The 17,175-nt window shown below is 38.0% G+C and overlaps 1 protein-coding gene across 3 annotated transcripts in view; it reads right to left on the bottom strand.

The window, feature by feature from the left end:
- Positions 1-17,175, bottom strand: part of ATP10D (ATPase phospholipid transporting 10D (putative)) — a 110,108-nt gene that overhangs the window by 26,461 nt on the left and 66,472 nt on the right. For all 3 annotated transcript variants that reach the window (XM_073012422.1, XM_073012423.1, XM_008017477.3), the window contains 5 exons: positions 10,767-10,955; positions 7,127-7,736; positions 6,364-6,470; positions 4,317-4,443; positions 1,621-1,805 (listed from right to left, as the gene is read on the bottom strand). In XM_073012422.1, the coding sequence (XP_072868523.1) occupies positions 1,621-1,805; positions 4,317-4,443; positions 6,364-6,470; positions 7,127-7,736; positions 10,767-10,955 (1,218 nt within the window). The remainder of the gene's footprint in view (positions 1-1,620; positions 1,806-4,316; positions 4,444-6,363; positions 6,471-7,126; positions 7,737-10,766; positions 10,956-17,175) is intronic.

Genomic DNA, 17,175 nt, shown 5'->3' on the forward strand with positions numbered 1-17,175 from the left:
CCTTTTTGTAGATTCTAATATAAATTATTAAGATAGAAAGTTACCAATCTGAGGAGAAAAGTTTAAATGAAATTACAAAAATAAAACTTAAAAAATTAAATGACCAATCCTGAGAGGCCTTTGTATATTCCAATGCTGTAACTAGTTACAAACAAGACATGACTATATTAAAACAAACGAAGAAAAAAACTTCTATGAGAGTAAAAGGTAATTTATAACTGGCAACACTTATAATCTAATTTGTAAATTGAAGAACAACATTGATGGAAATTTGTAAAGATGACACGACAAAAGTGACTTCAGACATTCCACTGGCTGCCATGTTGCCTATTTAGAATGTTATAGGAGCAATTCCTTCACTGTGACACACTGGGCTCCATGATCTTCAAGTCCTTTTAAACTCTTAGTGATTCCTGAGGGACTAGGAGTGTGAGGGGGAAAGAAAGGAGTTAAATACTACTGACTGAGCCCATACTATGTGCCTGGCTTTTTATCTTGAGTCGTGATTAAACTAAATTAATTATGTTTGTTGTAGTCTATTTAGTTATTTGGAAAATTCACACGTGGAATAGCTATCGATAGCAAAAAAGTTATACTCAGTAAATACTTCTTGAATTGATAGTTTTAAATGCCTTTAAACATAAGAAAAATTGTGTATTTATAAATAATTTTTTTATTTATATAAATTTAAGGATACAAGTGTAATTTTTTACATGGATATATTGCATTATAAATGAATTTCACAGTCCTAAAGATTTTACTATTCACAACAATCTCTATTTTTATTTTTTAATGCTTACTGAACCTCTCTCATCTCATAGGCACCGCATTAAACAATTTATATTTTTTCATTTAATGCTCACAAAAACCCTATTAAATAGTCATTACTCTCCCATTACAAGTAAAGAAAAAGCAGCATAGGAGGGTAACTCCCCAAGGTCGAATACACGGTCAGCAGCAGGCCAAGCATTTGATCGCTAGTCTTACCAGCCACCTAGGCTACATTCTTTTTGGTGACTGAAATGACTAAGCATTTTCTTTGGTTCTGCCCCCTGCAGCTACTGGGAGTTGGCTGCTGGTTGTGGTTACGGGTCACTGGGCCACCGTAAAGAAGAACCCACTCTATTTTTCCCTTTTCTCAAAATGTACCATTTAGCTGGGTGCTGGTTGAGGCCTGACTATAAAAACATACTAACCAGGCTGGGCGCGGTGGCTCACGCCTGTAATCCCAGCACTTTGGGAGGCTAAGGCAGGCGGGTCGCGAGGTCAGGAGATCGAGACCACCCTGGCTAAAACGGTGAAACCTCGTTTCTACTAAAAATACACAAAAAATTAGCCGGGCATGGTGTTGGGAGCCTATAGTTCCAGTTACTCGGGAAGCTGAGGCAGGAGAATGGCATGAACCCGAGGGGTGGAGCTTGCAGTGAGCCGAGATCACACCACCGCACTCCAGCCTGGGCAACAGAGCAAGACTCCATCTCAAAAACAAACAAACAAACAAACAAAAGCTAATGGTTGCTGTTTTGTTTTGTTTTTTTTTTATCCTTGCATACATCAAATCTCAGATGTTCCAATGGCTTTGAAAATATAGAAGAACTGGTTTAATCTCAATATACGCACTTTACTTTGGGTATTGAGGATAAAAAGCTTGTCATCTGGCTCTAGTAGTTTGCATGCATAAGCTATGTTGACAGCTGTCTCCTGCTTGTCCCCTGTCAGCATCCAAATCTTGATACCCGCTTTGTGAAGAGCTTCTATAGATTCAGGGACTCCCTCCTGCAGACGGTCTTCAATGCCAGTAGCACCTAAAAAATAACCAAAGTAAAATAGGACTTGTAAGAAACCAAAGCCAGCTGAAGCTCAGCTAGTCTACAGTTGAATCATATCTGTTAGCCAGCTTAACCCTAAACTATATAAACTGCCCAGCTGCCTCTGGAGAGTCAAAGGAGGTTTGACAACCCAGACCAAAATTATATGTAATGCAATATTTTGGGAAGGAAGCCTCAGGGATCAATGAATTTATCAAACTTACTTGTTCTCCTTTTGGCTAGTTTTCTTATCTGTAAATTGAAGGTGTTTGAGTCAATTGTTTATGCAACTTTACACTACAATTTTATAATTCTATGATATTCCCAAGGATAAGGGCGGGATTTTATTTATTTTTATTTTTATAGATTTAGGGGGTACAAATGCAGTTTTGTTACACTGAAATACCGTTTAGGGGTGAAATCTGGGTTCTCAGTGTAATCATCATGCCAATAGTGTAAATTGTACCTGTTAGGTAATTTCTCATCCCTTGCCCCCTGAGCTATCCTTCCACTTTTCTGAGTCTCCAATGTCTACTATTTCATTCTCCATGTCCATGTGTACACATTATTTAGCTCTTACTTATAAGCGAGAACATGTGTTACTTGACTTTCTGTTTCTGGGTTATTTCACTTAAGATAACGGCGTCCAGTTTCATCCATGTTGCTGCAAAAGACACAATTTCATTCTATTTTATGACTGAGTAGGATTCCATTGTGTATATATATATGTGTGTGTGTGTGTAGATATATATATATAACATTTTTCTTTAATCGTTTGTTGATGGACACTTAGATTGATTCTATGACTTTGCTATGGTGAACAGTGCTGTGATAAATGTATGATTGCAAGTACTTTTTTGATATAATGATTTCTTTTCTTTTGGATACCCAGTAGTGGGATTACTGGATTGAAGGGTAATTCCATTTTCAGTTCTTTGAGAATCTCCATACTGTTTTCCATAGAATTTGTACTAATTTACATTCCTACCAGCAGTATATAAGTGTTCCTTTTTCTCTGCATCCTTGCCAACATCTGTTGTTTTCTGACATTTTAATAGCCATTCTGACTAGTGTAAGATGGTATCTCACCGTGGTTTGAATTTGCATTTGTCTGCACCTGATAACGATGTTGAGCATTTTTTCATGTTTGTGGCCACTTGTATGTCTTCTTTAGAAAAATATCTGTTCATGTCCTTTAAAGGGCAGGCTTTTAAAGAATGCTCTTGCCAGTAAGATGCAATGTCTATTTGCAATGTTCTTTCATGGGTCTACAGTTTCCTTTTCTGAAACCACCGGGGCCATATGTGTTTTGGAATTCAAACATTTTTCAGAGATTAAAAAAGTAATATGGTGCATATACCATATTCTATAATACTCGGTAGTCAAGCATATTAATATTTCTGCAGGGAAACTGACAAATGTCCACACAGATTAGGATAATAAAGAACTATAAATAGTCTTATATCAAATCAGGCCTGATTCTTCTGCCAAATCAGTTTTGGCACTAAACCCATGGAGCATTTTTGATTTTGCAATCGCAGGTGAGGAAATGTGGACCTATACTACTTACACTGTCACAGAGAAATCACTTAGTGTAGGTATCATTGCTCTATCTGCTAGATACTAAGTTAGGTCAATGCTTTCCTCCTAAATAGAGGAATGGAGCTCAGAAGCTGGTATCTTGGTATATCAGAGCTTATATTAGAATCTAGGTCTCCAGACTCTTAGACAGTGGTTCTCAAACTTGACCGCCTTTAGCATCACTTTAGGGAGCTATAAAAAATTCCAGTGCCCAAGCCACACAACAGATCACTTGAATCAGAATCTCAGGGGATAGGATGCAGGCATCAATATTTTTTAAAGCGCTTCAGATAATTCTAAGATTCAGTTTAATCCAAGACAAGAGGGATCAGTTGTGCAATTTTAGTTGAAATCAAGAAGAGAAGAAAAATAAATTTCCTTAGTCCAGTAGCAGATGTAGGATAAAAAGCTTGGAGCCAGGCAGACATGAGTTCCATGTTTGGTTAATGAGTAATGTCAGCCACTGGCATATGACCTTGAACAAGTCATTGAACTATTCTGTGCCCCACATTTCCTCTACATAAGATGGAGATTTGTTGTGAGAATTCAACAAAAAGATAACACATATTCAACACCTTATCCAATGCCTGACAAGAAACTCTATTCTGATATTTATCTTGATTTGAACCAAGATATTTATTGGAACATTTACTTGACTTTGTAGTCTATGTTAAGTGTTGGGTTTTACATGATCTTCTTGGGGTGACCGTCCTGACCCCATCACAAGTGAAGTCTAGTTCACTGCAGTGGACAACAGAATAGAATGGATTGGAAGTTGGATAGAGATCAGATTGGACAGGGTAGGCACATCTATATATGTTTTTTAAATCACGGTGGAAGAAAAGGCACTGGTGAATAACCCTTATTCAGAGATATCCAGTGTTTTTCAAAATCCTCCATTCAGGCAATACAACGTAATTCACCTACCAAGTAATGTAAGTTTGTTCTCCAACCTCATGGCAGATTCAAGTAGTAATTCCTCCCTGTTGTCAATGCTGGTTTCAGCTAAAAAATGATTCCTCAGCCACTCTGCATATTCAGTGTCACTCATGACCTATGGGAATAATTAAAAGAGAGGTATGAAGCAAGCCATATGATCTTGTGGGAATACCAGGACTGACCTCTGGCAAAATATCAAACCATCAACTTGTTTTACATATTCCTCCCTCTGGGCACAGCCACGTCAGATCCATATCCTCACATCACCTGGACACTAGCTTCCCAAACTCTGTGGTCAGACTAGTGCAACAATGATGACAGATGGACCCTTTAATTCAGTATTTCTGGAAATTCTAGGCACCATATATGATGACAGTGGATTAATGTCTTTAATGAAATCAGAAAGTATGCAATTGGGAGTGGTCTCCAATTGACAGTTAAATCCAGTTTGATTCTAATGGTGCAGTTGAGAAAATGGTATCAGGACTGTTTCGTTCGAAGGATTCTGTTACCAGCAGCACCTTACATATCTTTTGATTTTTTTTTTTTTTTTTTTTTTTTTTTTTTGAGACAGAGTCTCACTCTGGCCCAGGCTGCAGTGCAGTGGCATGATCTCGGCTCACTATAAGCTCTGCCTCCTGGGTTCACGCCATTCTCCTTTGATGGTTATTTTATGTGGTTAATGAATGGTAAACAGAGAAGGGTCCTATGGGTGAAACAAGTCTTATTCCAAACAAAAATTAAATGAAATTCCTGGAGAAGTGATCAATGATACATTTTCCTTTGTCTTTAGGTTGCCATAGAAGGAGAAATCTACATTTCAGTTTTTATAAAGCAGAGTGGGGTAAAGGGGTTGAGGCAATTCCTCTCTCTGTCTACTCATTCTTGCCCACGGGTCATTTGATTTGAGAGAATCTGGCACTTGCTGGGCTACATTTTAATCAAGGGCAGGATCATTCAATTGAAAAGGCAGAGTTGGTTTGATCTTGAACTCTCCATTCTTCCTTTAACTGTGTGTGGGGAAGGCTTTTGATTTTGTTTTTGTTTTTGTTTTGAGATGGAATTTCGCTCTGTCGTCCAGGCTGGAGTGCAGTGGTGCAATCTCAGCTTACTGCAACCTACGCCTCCCAAGTTCAAGCAATTCTCCTGTCTCAGCCTCCCGAGTAGCTGGGATTACAGGCATGCACCACCAGACCTGGCTAATTTTTGTATTTTTAGTAGAGACGGGGTTTCACCATGTTAGCCAGGCTGGTCTCAAACTCCTGACCTCAGGTGATCCACCTGTCTCGGCCTCCTGATTACAGGCGTGAGCTACTGTGCCCAGCCATCAGGCTTTTGATTCCTCATGCAGCTGGTTGACTGAGTTCCTTGGGGTCTACAACAGATCCCACTTTCCCTAATGCAGCTCCTATGAACTAAAACTTGGGTAAGAAATGAAAAGTTCTGGTGAGAACATCCCTCAAATAATTTATTGGAGCTCCATCTTCTTTCTTACTAAACTTTGGTTTAGAAAGGATATGCTATGTACCAAAATCATTCTCAATAAAGAATAATCAATACTGAGATAATATCTAGGATATTTACCTAAATTTACATATAAAGACTTACGGGCACATAAGAAAAGAGTATTAAGAACTTATAATGAAAAAGTTAAGGCTGATCTGTGGCCTCATTCTTTCCAAAGCGGATTTAATGCTATAAGACAGAGTGGTCAACATTTTCAAAGTCCTGAGGGAAAGAAAGTAAGATCCAGAGATTTTTGTTCCCAGTCAAACAACTGTTTACATGTAAAAGTACTCACAGACATATTGAAACATGCAAGAACTTAGAGAATATAACCTTTAGGGATCCTTCTAGCAAAATACTTTGAACAAACTTCAACCAACCAATATATAGAATAGAGAAGGTAAAAAGAGAGCCAGTGTCCAGGGACTTCCCCAGTGCCTGGATTAGGGTTTACTACAGGCTGGTTTTCAGTCAATGATAGTTAAACAAGGAAAAAACAAAAAAGATGGAGTGCACTAAGCAGTCTCACCTTCTTTGCTATACATAAAGTACGAAGTCCTTGTTTGGCATAGTCATCCAAGTGCTTCTGGGTTTTCTCCCTTATTATCATCTGCTGTTTTTCCGGACTTGCTCCATCTGAAATAATGGACAAGACGCTTGAGTTCCTACCTGTCTGCCAAATTACAGAAATACTTTTTAAAACAATAATAGTTTAATCCACACTAAACAAACACATAAAAAAGCCTTCTGGTTTTGAATCCCAAATGGGTATCTGTAAAAGGGACCACTCAGAATAAATCTTTCCCTCGTTTCTTTCCCCTTGGGCAGAGGAAAGTACACGAACTTGATACAAACACTGTTCCCAAATCATCAATAACAACAGTAACATAACTATAATGCTGCTAGCTGACATGCTGACATTTATTGGGCACTTTCCATTTGCTAGGCACTTGGCCAAAGGCTCTTCAAATACACTGCATGTAGTATGTCATTAAACCTTTCAGGAACCTATAAAGGAAGTACTATAAGACCCATTGAGTTGAAGACTTAGGCACAGAATAGTTACCTAACTTTATCAAGACCCCGCTAATGATGGAGTTCACATTTGAACTCAGATCTGGGTAGCCCCAAAACTTACTTGCTTTCCCATCAAATCCTAGGCAGCTTCCCCCTACTTCAAATGCGATTAGTCCCCAAATATCTATTTCTTCGCCTTTATAAAGTCATCGAGTGTGGTCTTTTAATCTTCGAGCTTTTCAAATTACTACTATCTCATTTTTGCATAAGCTTACCTGGGGAAGCCACTGACAGTAACTCCATGATCACAGAATCAGCGCCCTTTGTATACACCACAACTTGATTGGAAAGGGGGTGCCGGACCACAACAGACATTCTTTTTCTTACTGAGTCAAATGGCAGGATGTGTAGGAGTTGAAATGTTAATGGTCCCAAAGCAGCAAAGTCCACCATGACCTGCTCTGGTGTCCGAGACTGTAAAGTGCACTGGTAAGCCCTGGCAGCATACACTAAGGCCGCTTCGTCTGGGCTCTCAGCCTCATAACACAGGTTGCAGGCCATTGGCTGTCCAGGGAGGGACTCTGCCTTGCCATTCAGAAGGCCTGCATCACTGTGTTGTTTCTCTGTTTCTGTGCAGCAAGCTGAGCTACTGGAGCACTGGGGGCTCTCACACACCTGGGAGACCTCTTCCTCCACAGGTGAAGCCGGTTTTATTCGACTAAAGAGAGGGAGTCTGCTCACAAAGGCGTTTGGAACTCCAGAAGATGGCTCTTTCCCACTGTTAAGCGCTGGTGAACTTGATCTTCGGACAGACAATCTCTGGAAAAGACTTTTAATCTCTTCCAAAGACTTAATGGGCAACCCCCCCAGTGAAGGGTGCCTGATCTATGAAAGACAATTTAGGAAGGTCTCAATACAGTCAAAAGCAGTTTATAACAACTTTGAAGGCAAACTGGACATAAATTAGATATAAAAAGAGTTACCACTCTCTTAAATGGCTAGCATCCCATTCCTTACTTACAACCGCCATGGAAAATATTAATATAAATAAAACTTTGTTTTTAAATAAATATTTAGATAATTTGATTTTTATTAGTATTTTTAATATTTATGTAATACTTTGCTAATATTTTAATAATATTAAAATGAATGACATACATTTCTACAACCATTTAGAAAGAAATTTGACAACTGATAATAAAACACATAAAATGTTAATATTGCTAGCAGTGGGCATCCTTCAGCAATTTTTTTCTAAAGAAATAACTTGAAACACAGGAATTCCATGATCTTAATTGTGTGCATCCTAACCATAACAATCTTAAAACTATAAGCAAATTAAGTATTCAGTAACAGCAAAATTGACACATCTTGAAATGTTATATAATATTTAAAAATAAAGCTTATAAAGTCTATAGGGGAATACCGAAAAAGTTATGAGACTAGTGTAAAAAAAGTAACAAGTAATAATACACATAACAAAAACACCAGAAGAAAGCAAATCATAAGATTAACAAAATGTATTTTTCTCTTTTATTTTCTAGATTCTGCAAAAGTTTGTTACTTTGACTTTTCTTTTAAATGGACCAGTAAGCAAAGTAGCTTCATCAAGAAGAGTTATCAATATCATAATGTGGATTTGAATTTCTATTTTCATAGAACTTTTTCTTATTTGTATACCCTGGTTTCTCTTAAATCTTAACTTTTATCAGTGATTAAACTGAGAAATTCACATTAATTATGGAAGACCAATTAACTGGATGGAAAAATTTTCTCATTCAGAAATGCTCAATAAATTAAAAAGTTTTCCCCTAAAAATAATTAATTTTATAATAATTTGAAGGTCTTATGCTGGTTGACTTTCAAACTTATCAGCAACTCAAAAATGAAGAGTAAAACCCAATCACAGATGAGGTTTCTGTATCTCACATGAATGCTGATTAGCTACTTATTCACTGCCTTTCTATCATTACTTTGAAATACCACGAGGCTTAGACTCTTATATGCTTCACAGATTTTCTTTCAAGCAGTAGAATATTATATTCTTTAAGAATAAGGCAATAATATTTCTTAAAAGGAAAACATCAAAAGATACTTACTTTGAAAACAGATTTATTAGAAAAATTATGTGGGGGGAAAAGAACAGCCTTTATTCTGTAACTGCATAATCATTTTTTCAAAGAGCAACTTCCTAGGCAAAACCTTGTAAAAATACAGTTCCTGATGAAGCTCAACTTGATTGGAAGGAAATTATTTTTATTTTAAAGTTGACCACCTCAGAAGCTGCCAAAAGAAAATGATCTGATGGAAAATTAAATTGAATTGGGTTGTGCTGCAAATTCAATTTTAAGTGAGTAAAAGGTGAGATAGTTATACACAAGGAGGCTAGCACAGCAAGTGGTGAATCACCAGCCCATTAAACAAGTTTTCCTCCTCATTGAAAATGAATTTACCATGAATTCTAAGCTACAAATAGACTTTAAAAATCTAGGGTTTTTTTGGCCAGGTATGGTGGCTCATACCTGTAATCCTAGCACTTTGTGAGGCTGATGTGGGAGGATTGCTTGAGCTCAGGAGTTCAAGACAAGCCTGGAAAACATAGCGAGATTCCATCTCCACAAAAGTTTTAAAAATTAGCTGGGCATGGTGGCAAACACTTGTGGTCCCAGCTACTCAGAAGGCTGAGGCAGTAGGATTGCTTGAGGTCAAAGCTGCAGTAAGCTGTGATTGTACCATGCAGCTTCAGGCTGGGTGACAGAGTTGAGACCCTGTCTCAGAAAAAAACAAAAAAGGCCAGGAGCAGTGGCTCACACCTCTAATCCCAGCACTCTGGGAGGCTGAGACAGGCGGATCACCTGAGGTCAGGAATTTGAGACCAGCCTGGCCAACATGGTGAAACCCTGTCTCTACTAAAACTACAAAAATTAGCCAGGCGTGGTTGTGGGTGCCTATAATCCAGCTACTCAGGAGGCTGAGGCAGGAGAATTGCTTGAACCTGAGAGGCGGAGGTTGCAGTGAACTGAGATCATGCCTCTGCACTCCAGCCTGGGAGACAGGATAAGACTCTGTCTCAAAAGAAAAAAATCATTAAACATGATATTGAATCCAATACTGTATATTTTGCTTCATACAGTGTATATGATATTGGAGGTCTCAGAAGTCTCAAAGAAAGCTTCAATTTGGCAAATAAACTAAAGCAAAATGAACTGTTCTCATCACTACCCTCTTAGAGGCAAATAATATAGTAGCACTGAGCTGTATTTCCTAGGTTCAAATCCCACCTCCCCCACAAATCTGTATTGTGACCCTGGGTAAATTACTTAGCCTCATCTGTAAAATGGAGAATAGTAGGGTAATAGCATCTAACTCATAGGATTGTTAGGAGGATTAAACTTGTTAATACCAATAAATCACTTAGACCAGCGGACCTCAACCATTTTGGCACTAGGGACCAGTTTTGTGAAGACAATTTTCCACGGACAGGTTGGGTAGGACCTCAGATCATCAGGTATTAGATTCTCTGGATATTAGGATTCTCATATGGAGGACACAACCTAGATCCCTCGCATATGCAGTTCATAATAGGGTTCGCATTCCTATGAGAATCTAAAGCTGCCCCTGATCTGACAGGAGGTGGAGCTCAGGCAGTAATGCTCACTGGTTCTCTCCTTCCCTCCTGCTGTGCAGACTGGTTCCTAACAGGCCACAGACTGTTACCAGTCTGTGACCAGGGGGGTTGGGGACCCATGACATAAACCATGGTAAGTGCAGAGCACAGAAGAAATGCTAAATCAGTGTTATATAGCTGCTATTATTTATCATTTTTATCCATATATCAAGCTCAGTACAGATACATTTAAACCCAAAATTCTCTTCCAGAAAGTGACCCTTGTTTGCATTAGAGAACTTACTCACCTTTTGTCTGCGTTGGTTAGGAGCAGAAACCACTACTGTGTTGCAAATTGCCAATGCGATGAAGAAGTCGATGATGTACAAAGTTTCCAGTAGTGGATTTTGGATGGTCTCATCTAGTGGCATAAAGAGCCGAGGTGTAATCTGACTAAATTTGTCTAAAAGCCTGGTGTCTGGTACCACATCTGTTTCCTGAAAATCCAATAAGACAGTGTGTTGTTATAAGTTAGTTTTAAATCAACATGAGAAATAACTTGTATAGCCAGGATCATGAATCATGAGATGGTAAACTTTATTTTTCTAAAAACAATTTTAATGTGTATCCTGTCATGGGAAGTGAGAATAGGGAAATAAAAGACATAAAAACAAATCGATAACCCAGAATGCACATTATCAATGGAGACTATCTTAACTATTAAACTAAACAGGAATTCAGTTTTCACCAAGTCTAGCTGAGTGTTTTCTCATTTTGAAATACATAATAGCAGAGGTAGATTTTATTGAGCCCAGAATTCTACCTTGGTCATAGATTTATTCACCATCACTTGATGAATACTAACTCTTAAACTTTGGGCATTATTCATACCATGTTATTGCAACAAAATATTTTATGGCTTAAGTTACTACTATCAAAAAAAACCTCTCCAAAAATAAAAATTATAAGCAGGCTAACATATTTTATCAGCATTTTCAAGTGATACAAGACATTAATAAGGGTTCTTCCAGATTTTTGATCACCACATACATCTGGCAACTATGCTTTCTTCTCAGTACAGGTTTGTTCTAAGAAGTTGTTATTGAAAGAAAGTACTCCATTTTGTTTGACACAGTGCTTCTCACACTTATGTGAGAGTACTAGTTTTGACAAAATAATGTTGTAGTAGAAATCTAAGTATAATCCAGTAACATACAGTTAACTGCTTTAGAAATTTTTCAGCTGAGTCAAAGGAGGAACCACATGCTCAGAATCAAGGTTGTACAAAAGCACCATTGTATTCTAAGAGTCCTAGAGGCAGCTGGCCCGCAAAGCACACTGACTGCAGGAAAGCCAGGAGAGGAGATTTAGAGAAAAGAGTAAAATATAAGGATGTATGACATGGACTCAGAAGATTATGGCTTATATTTATCCTTAAAAGTTTGGTGAGAGTTAGCATAGGTTTAATAAGGAGAGAGGATGGGATGGAAAACATGGGTTTAGGTTCAGGTCTTAGCTCCACTGCATACTAACTGGAGGTCTTGGGCAGCTTACTTAACCTCCTTTTCCTCTTCTGTCTAATGGTAAAAATAACACTTACCTCCCAGGTGGCTGTACAAAGTAAATGAGATAATGACTAAGATGAGACCAGTATAACAATAACCTAAGTAATTCAATGTTCCTTTTCCTTCCTTCTTTCTCAAATGACACACTCACCTTCAGACAGGTTAGCAGTCTCACCTGGCTTCCAGAGTCACCAAGTTACCTGCTGTCAAAAAGCATTGCAAACTTTCTAACTAAATTCATTAATTCTACTGGCTTGTGCTGTTTGACTTAGCAAAATTTGAATCTTGTTCAGTTTGATGGAGTTCATAGCCATTCACGATCTGATGGTTGTTGATTAATAAGTTGATCACATTTTCTCATGAGTCTCACATATATAACAACTCTGAGGTGGCACTAGTGCTAGACCCTCAGTTACTCAGGGAACAACTCTGGCCTTAAGGACCCCCTTTCCAAAGTCAGTAGAAGAAAGTGGTAAAGTTGGAGAGACTTATTTATTTGGTCAATGAAGAGATGCGTGGGAAATTTGTTGCATGGTATTTTACCAAGGCCTATGATTATGTTGTTGTTTAGTGCTTATGAGATTCCACAGGTCAGGGCAATATTTCCAATGGCATCCTTCTCTGAATGTTGACATGGAATAAGCAAAAAATTAACAAAGAGTTCTATACTGAAATAAGTTTAAGAAATGTTTAAACAAGTTTTTTAATTTCAGCATTTCTCAGAGAGTTTAATGGGTATTAGGAATCTCCAAGAAGAGGCTAGTATGTACAGGCTTTTCAAATTCTATTTTTTAGAGACTTCTTTTATAGAAGACATTTGAGACTGAGTCAGAGACCACAGAAGCTAATAGTGATTTCATTGTATCAATGATCTCGGCAATTATTTAACTAATAATTGGTTCAGAACATAAGGATTACCTTGCATTCCGACGTCAATCTAACATTGATGAAAGGTTTGCAACTTCTGCATTTGTGACAAATGGTATTTACTATGGTCTGAATGTCTGGGTCTCTCCAAAATTTGTATGCTGAAATCCTAGCCAGCAAGGTGATGGCATTAGGAAGTGCGGCCCTTTGGGGTGATTAGGTTATGAGGGCAGTGACTTCATAAATGGGATTAAAGTCCTTATAAAACAGGTCCAAGGGAGTTTGTCCACCACATGAAGACACAGTAAAAGAAGGTACTGTTTTTATGAAACAGGAAGCAGGCCCTCACCAGACCCCAAATCTGCTGGCTCCTTGAACTTGGACTTTCCAGCCTCCAGATCTGTGAAAAATTAATTTTTGTTGTTTATAAGCTACCCAGTTTATGGTATTTTGTTCTGGCAGCCTGAATGGACTAAGACACTATTTATGTAGTCAACGTAATATGCCATTCAGGGAATCCAATGACTGCATGACTGAAAGGCTGTGCCATGGCCATGAGAAGAGAAGTAATACTGAAGTTGGCCCAAGCTGGAGATGAGTGGGAACAGTGTGTGAAAGTGGGGTTGTGTGGTTCTGGTCAGCAAAATTGTGCTAAGAAGTATTGTCAAAATAAAGTGGGAAAAATCTAGAAAGTCAGAACCATAGAAGACCTTGAAAAGCAACATAAAACAATATACATAAAAGAGCCCAGAAGATTTAAGGAAAGGTCTATATACAAGGAAGCTTCAGGCATGGCTCATTCTTCTACTTTAGTTGGTCCCACTAAATTAAGTTAATTTCTAGTGACTAAGAAGGTAGTCACCAATTAAGGTGAAGATAGAGAGTCACCACATGCAATTCTTACCAGCTTGACTGTATCTGTAGCTGTTTCTCCCAAGATCAAAATCTTCCTTATTGAGACCCAAGATTACATTATTAACTTTTGCTCTTTTGTCGGTGATGGATGGTTTCTGCCTTCTCTGGATGCCTGTTAACTTCAGAACCAGGCTCAAACCATCTTACTTTAAATAATTCCTTACATATGTATGGAATCTCTCCCCAAAGAATTTGGAAGGCCCATTAAAGTAAGGACTGTATCTTATTGATCTTTGGATTCCTAACTCAGTACCTGACACATGGGTAAGCAATAAAAGTGTATTGTCATATGTTACTATAATTTGCTAATCTCATATCTCATAAGGAAAGAGAGGGAGAAACAATCAGATGAAAAAGATGTTCTTCTTTGGAAAATAAATACATATTACCACCCACTGGGCTTAAGTAGGTATTTTTTTTAAATTCAAGAAAATTTTTACTTCAAAAGAGAGCGCAGATTACAGAGCATGATGTAGACAGCTTTCCATAATGTAAACAAAGCCTTATTTGGTTTCCTGGTGAGAGTCTAGTCTCTTTGTCCTAATCTTGTATGGCATCTGCCTATCTCAAATTTTAGATTTACCCTCATAATTCCTATTATGCCTTCCTACTAAGTTGTAGATTTCACATTCAGGTTTACTCCTTTCTTTTTTTTTTCTCTCTCTCCTCTATTTAAATTCAAATTAACAAGCAAAAACTGGCCAAAACTCCCTTTGCCCTTTAATAGTGTTTGTCGAATCTTTTGAATGGCTTTCATATAATTTAAATGTTAAATTTGTTTTAAAACAGAGAGAAGCAGCAGCCCGCTATAATTGTTTATGCAAAACTTTAACAACCCACGGTTTAGTAATGGACAAAGGATGGGGCATAAAGTTGATCAAGGAGCTCTAATACTGTTCTTCACTCTTCCCCTAGTTCCACCTGTACCCAAGGTTTTTCATTTCATTGCCGGATGCCACTCTACTCATTTTAAGGGTTCACCACTCCACCATTGCAACTTTGGCTTAAGAGTGGGCGCAAATATATTCTATTGCCACCACTCCCTCCCCACTGATTCCTAAACAACACAGTCCTGGGAAAAAAAAAAAGAGACAAAGGTCAATAACTACATGCTAATAATTCCTCCTGCACACCACATTCTCCCATGGCCCTGTGGTTCTGAATGTCTGCATGTACCACATGCTGTAAGCTCCAAATGCCTTTCCTTCCTTTTCCAATCTGTGATCCTCTCTCTACTCATTAGTTTAATCCTAACTCAAGTTGTAGCTCTTTCAGGCAGCCTTTCTTGATCCTTCTTCACTTCCTTAGAGCTGATCACTCCCTTCTTTGTGACCTTACTATACTTACTTTACTTTACTTTGGATATACTTACTGCACTTTGGATTAACTACTGTGACTACATCTTTACTGCAGGTTTATAATTATTTGTTTATATGTCTATCTTCTCTAGCTAGAACAAAACTGAAGGCTGAGGTCATGTCTTATTCCAGTATTATGCCATGTCCAGTATTATGTCCAGTATTATGCCATGTCCAGTATTATGCCATGCCTTCCATTAATTCATTAATAAATTCATTATCTCATAAATATTTATTGCTAATCTGTGGTGCCAGGCACCTCTGAAGGTAAGAGGTGTGCATAGAACAGACAGGATCCTGGCTTACATGGAACTCACATTCTACCTGGGGGAGAGAGTAGATCCAAAACTATCCTAACAGCAAATAAATAAGATGCCTTTATATTGAGACAGAGAGAGACAAGGGAGAGATGGAATGTACTTGGAACTGGGTGGCAGAGAAGGCTTCACTGAGGAGGTATTTGAACTGAGGCTCAATGACAGAAAGGAGCAGCTATACAAAGATCTAAGAGAAGAGCATTTCACCTAGAATAAACAGTATCCTTGTTGAATGAAAAACTCCAGAAAATTAAAGACGCATAAACACACTGGCTTACAAAGTAAAAGTTCCTATTTCTAAAACAGGTACTATGAACCCAGGACTCATGGGCCTCAGTGACATTCTAATGCCCAAAGGCTGGCACATCTTCATCAGTACCCTGCCTGGCATCCTCACTTGCTGGCTCACAACTTGCCTCCTTTGAAGGGTGCCATCTTACAACCTTCCACTTTTAGACATCACAACTCTCAGAATGCCCTCAAGCTGGTGTTCTTAACCTGGGCTCCACAGATGGGCTTTTAGAATCTTATATGATATATTTACAGATGCTCATTTTTCAGATAAAAGATTATGTAGTTTTCTCAAAATAATCTTTAGTCTTCAAAAGGATAAAATCAACTTGCTTAGACCAAGATTGAGAAATAATCTTATACATTGAGGAAGACAATGACCTACTTATTCTATATATTAGGGGTATGGTTTTGCAAAACACAAATACAAGAAGAACAACAATAACAGCAACACATCCATATAATCAGGAATGACACTGGAGTGTAAGGCAAATGAAAAGAAAATGGCCCAGATTAAAAGACAGCCTGGTAAGTAGCTTCTTCCAACAACCTTTAAAAATACTTTATCGAGAATGGACATGCCAGTCATTGTGCTAGATGTTGATTCAAGATGGATAAATCCTTCTCTCAGGGAGTTAATGGTGGATTGCCAGAGGCAGAAATAAGACCAATGCCATGTGGATGAAGGGATGGAGGGACGGTGTAAACAGAGCTCAGACGTTGAAAGAAGAGAATCTGAGAAGTCTTCAGAAAAAAAGTGATATTTAATTTAGTTCTTAAAGAAATAAATATTTCACCAGATTTGGTGGATGGAGGTAGTATATGAAGACAGAATATATTTTAGACAGGGTAAATTTATCTATAAAGGGACAAAGACTTTAAACTAAGAAATAACCAGTCATTTGTTCCATGAATAGGGTGAGGTTTGATCAAGAAACCAATAAGGTGCGGCATAGACCCACCTTATTACCAAACTGTGCTGCTTCTCTCTAAACAACAGCCAACATGTTCTTACTTTCAGGTGGATGTAAAATGAAAAAGTTCAATACAAGGATAGATAAAAAGATATAATAGAAGAAAATATATCGATAGAAAAATAGAAGAAAATATATTTCTGATATGGTCTTATAATGAGTATACAGAATGAACTGTGTACATTCCTTTCTTCTTCCATTTTACAAGTTGGAGAAATATTAAGTCTTGGAATCACTTGACATATGGCTAAGATATAATATAATAGTTTTTATATTAGTGCCACAGAAAGGACATGGACTGAAAAGATCACTCCAGTTGCTGTAGTTATGCATTTGTTGACAATTTGAGAAGAACCAGGATCCTGGGAAGCTCAAGGCCTTCCCAGTACAAATGAGACCCCTGGGGTCTACTCATATCATGTCTCAACTA

The sequence above is a fragment of the Chlorocebus sabaeus genome, chromosome 27, assembly GCF_047675955.1.
Source record: "Chlorocebus sabaeus isolate Y175 chromosome 27, mChlSab1.0.hap1, whole genome shotgun sequence".
Classification (NCBI taxonomy): Eukaryota; Metazoa; Chordata; class Mammalia; order Primates; family Cercopithecidae; genus Chlorocebus; species Chlorocebus sabaeus.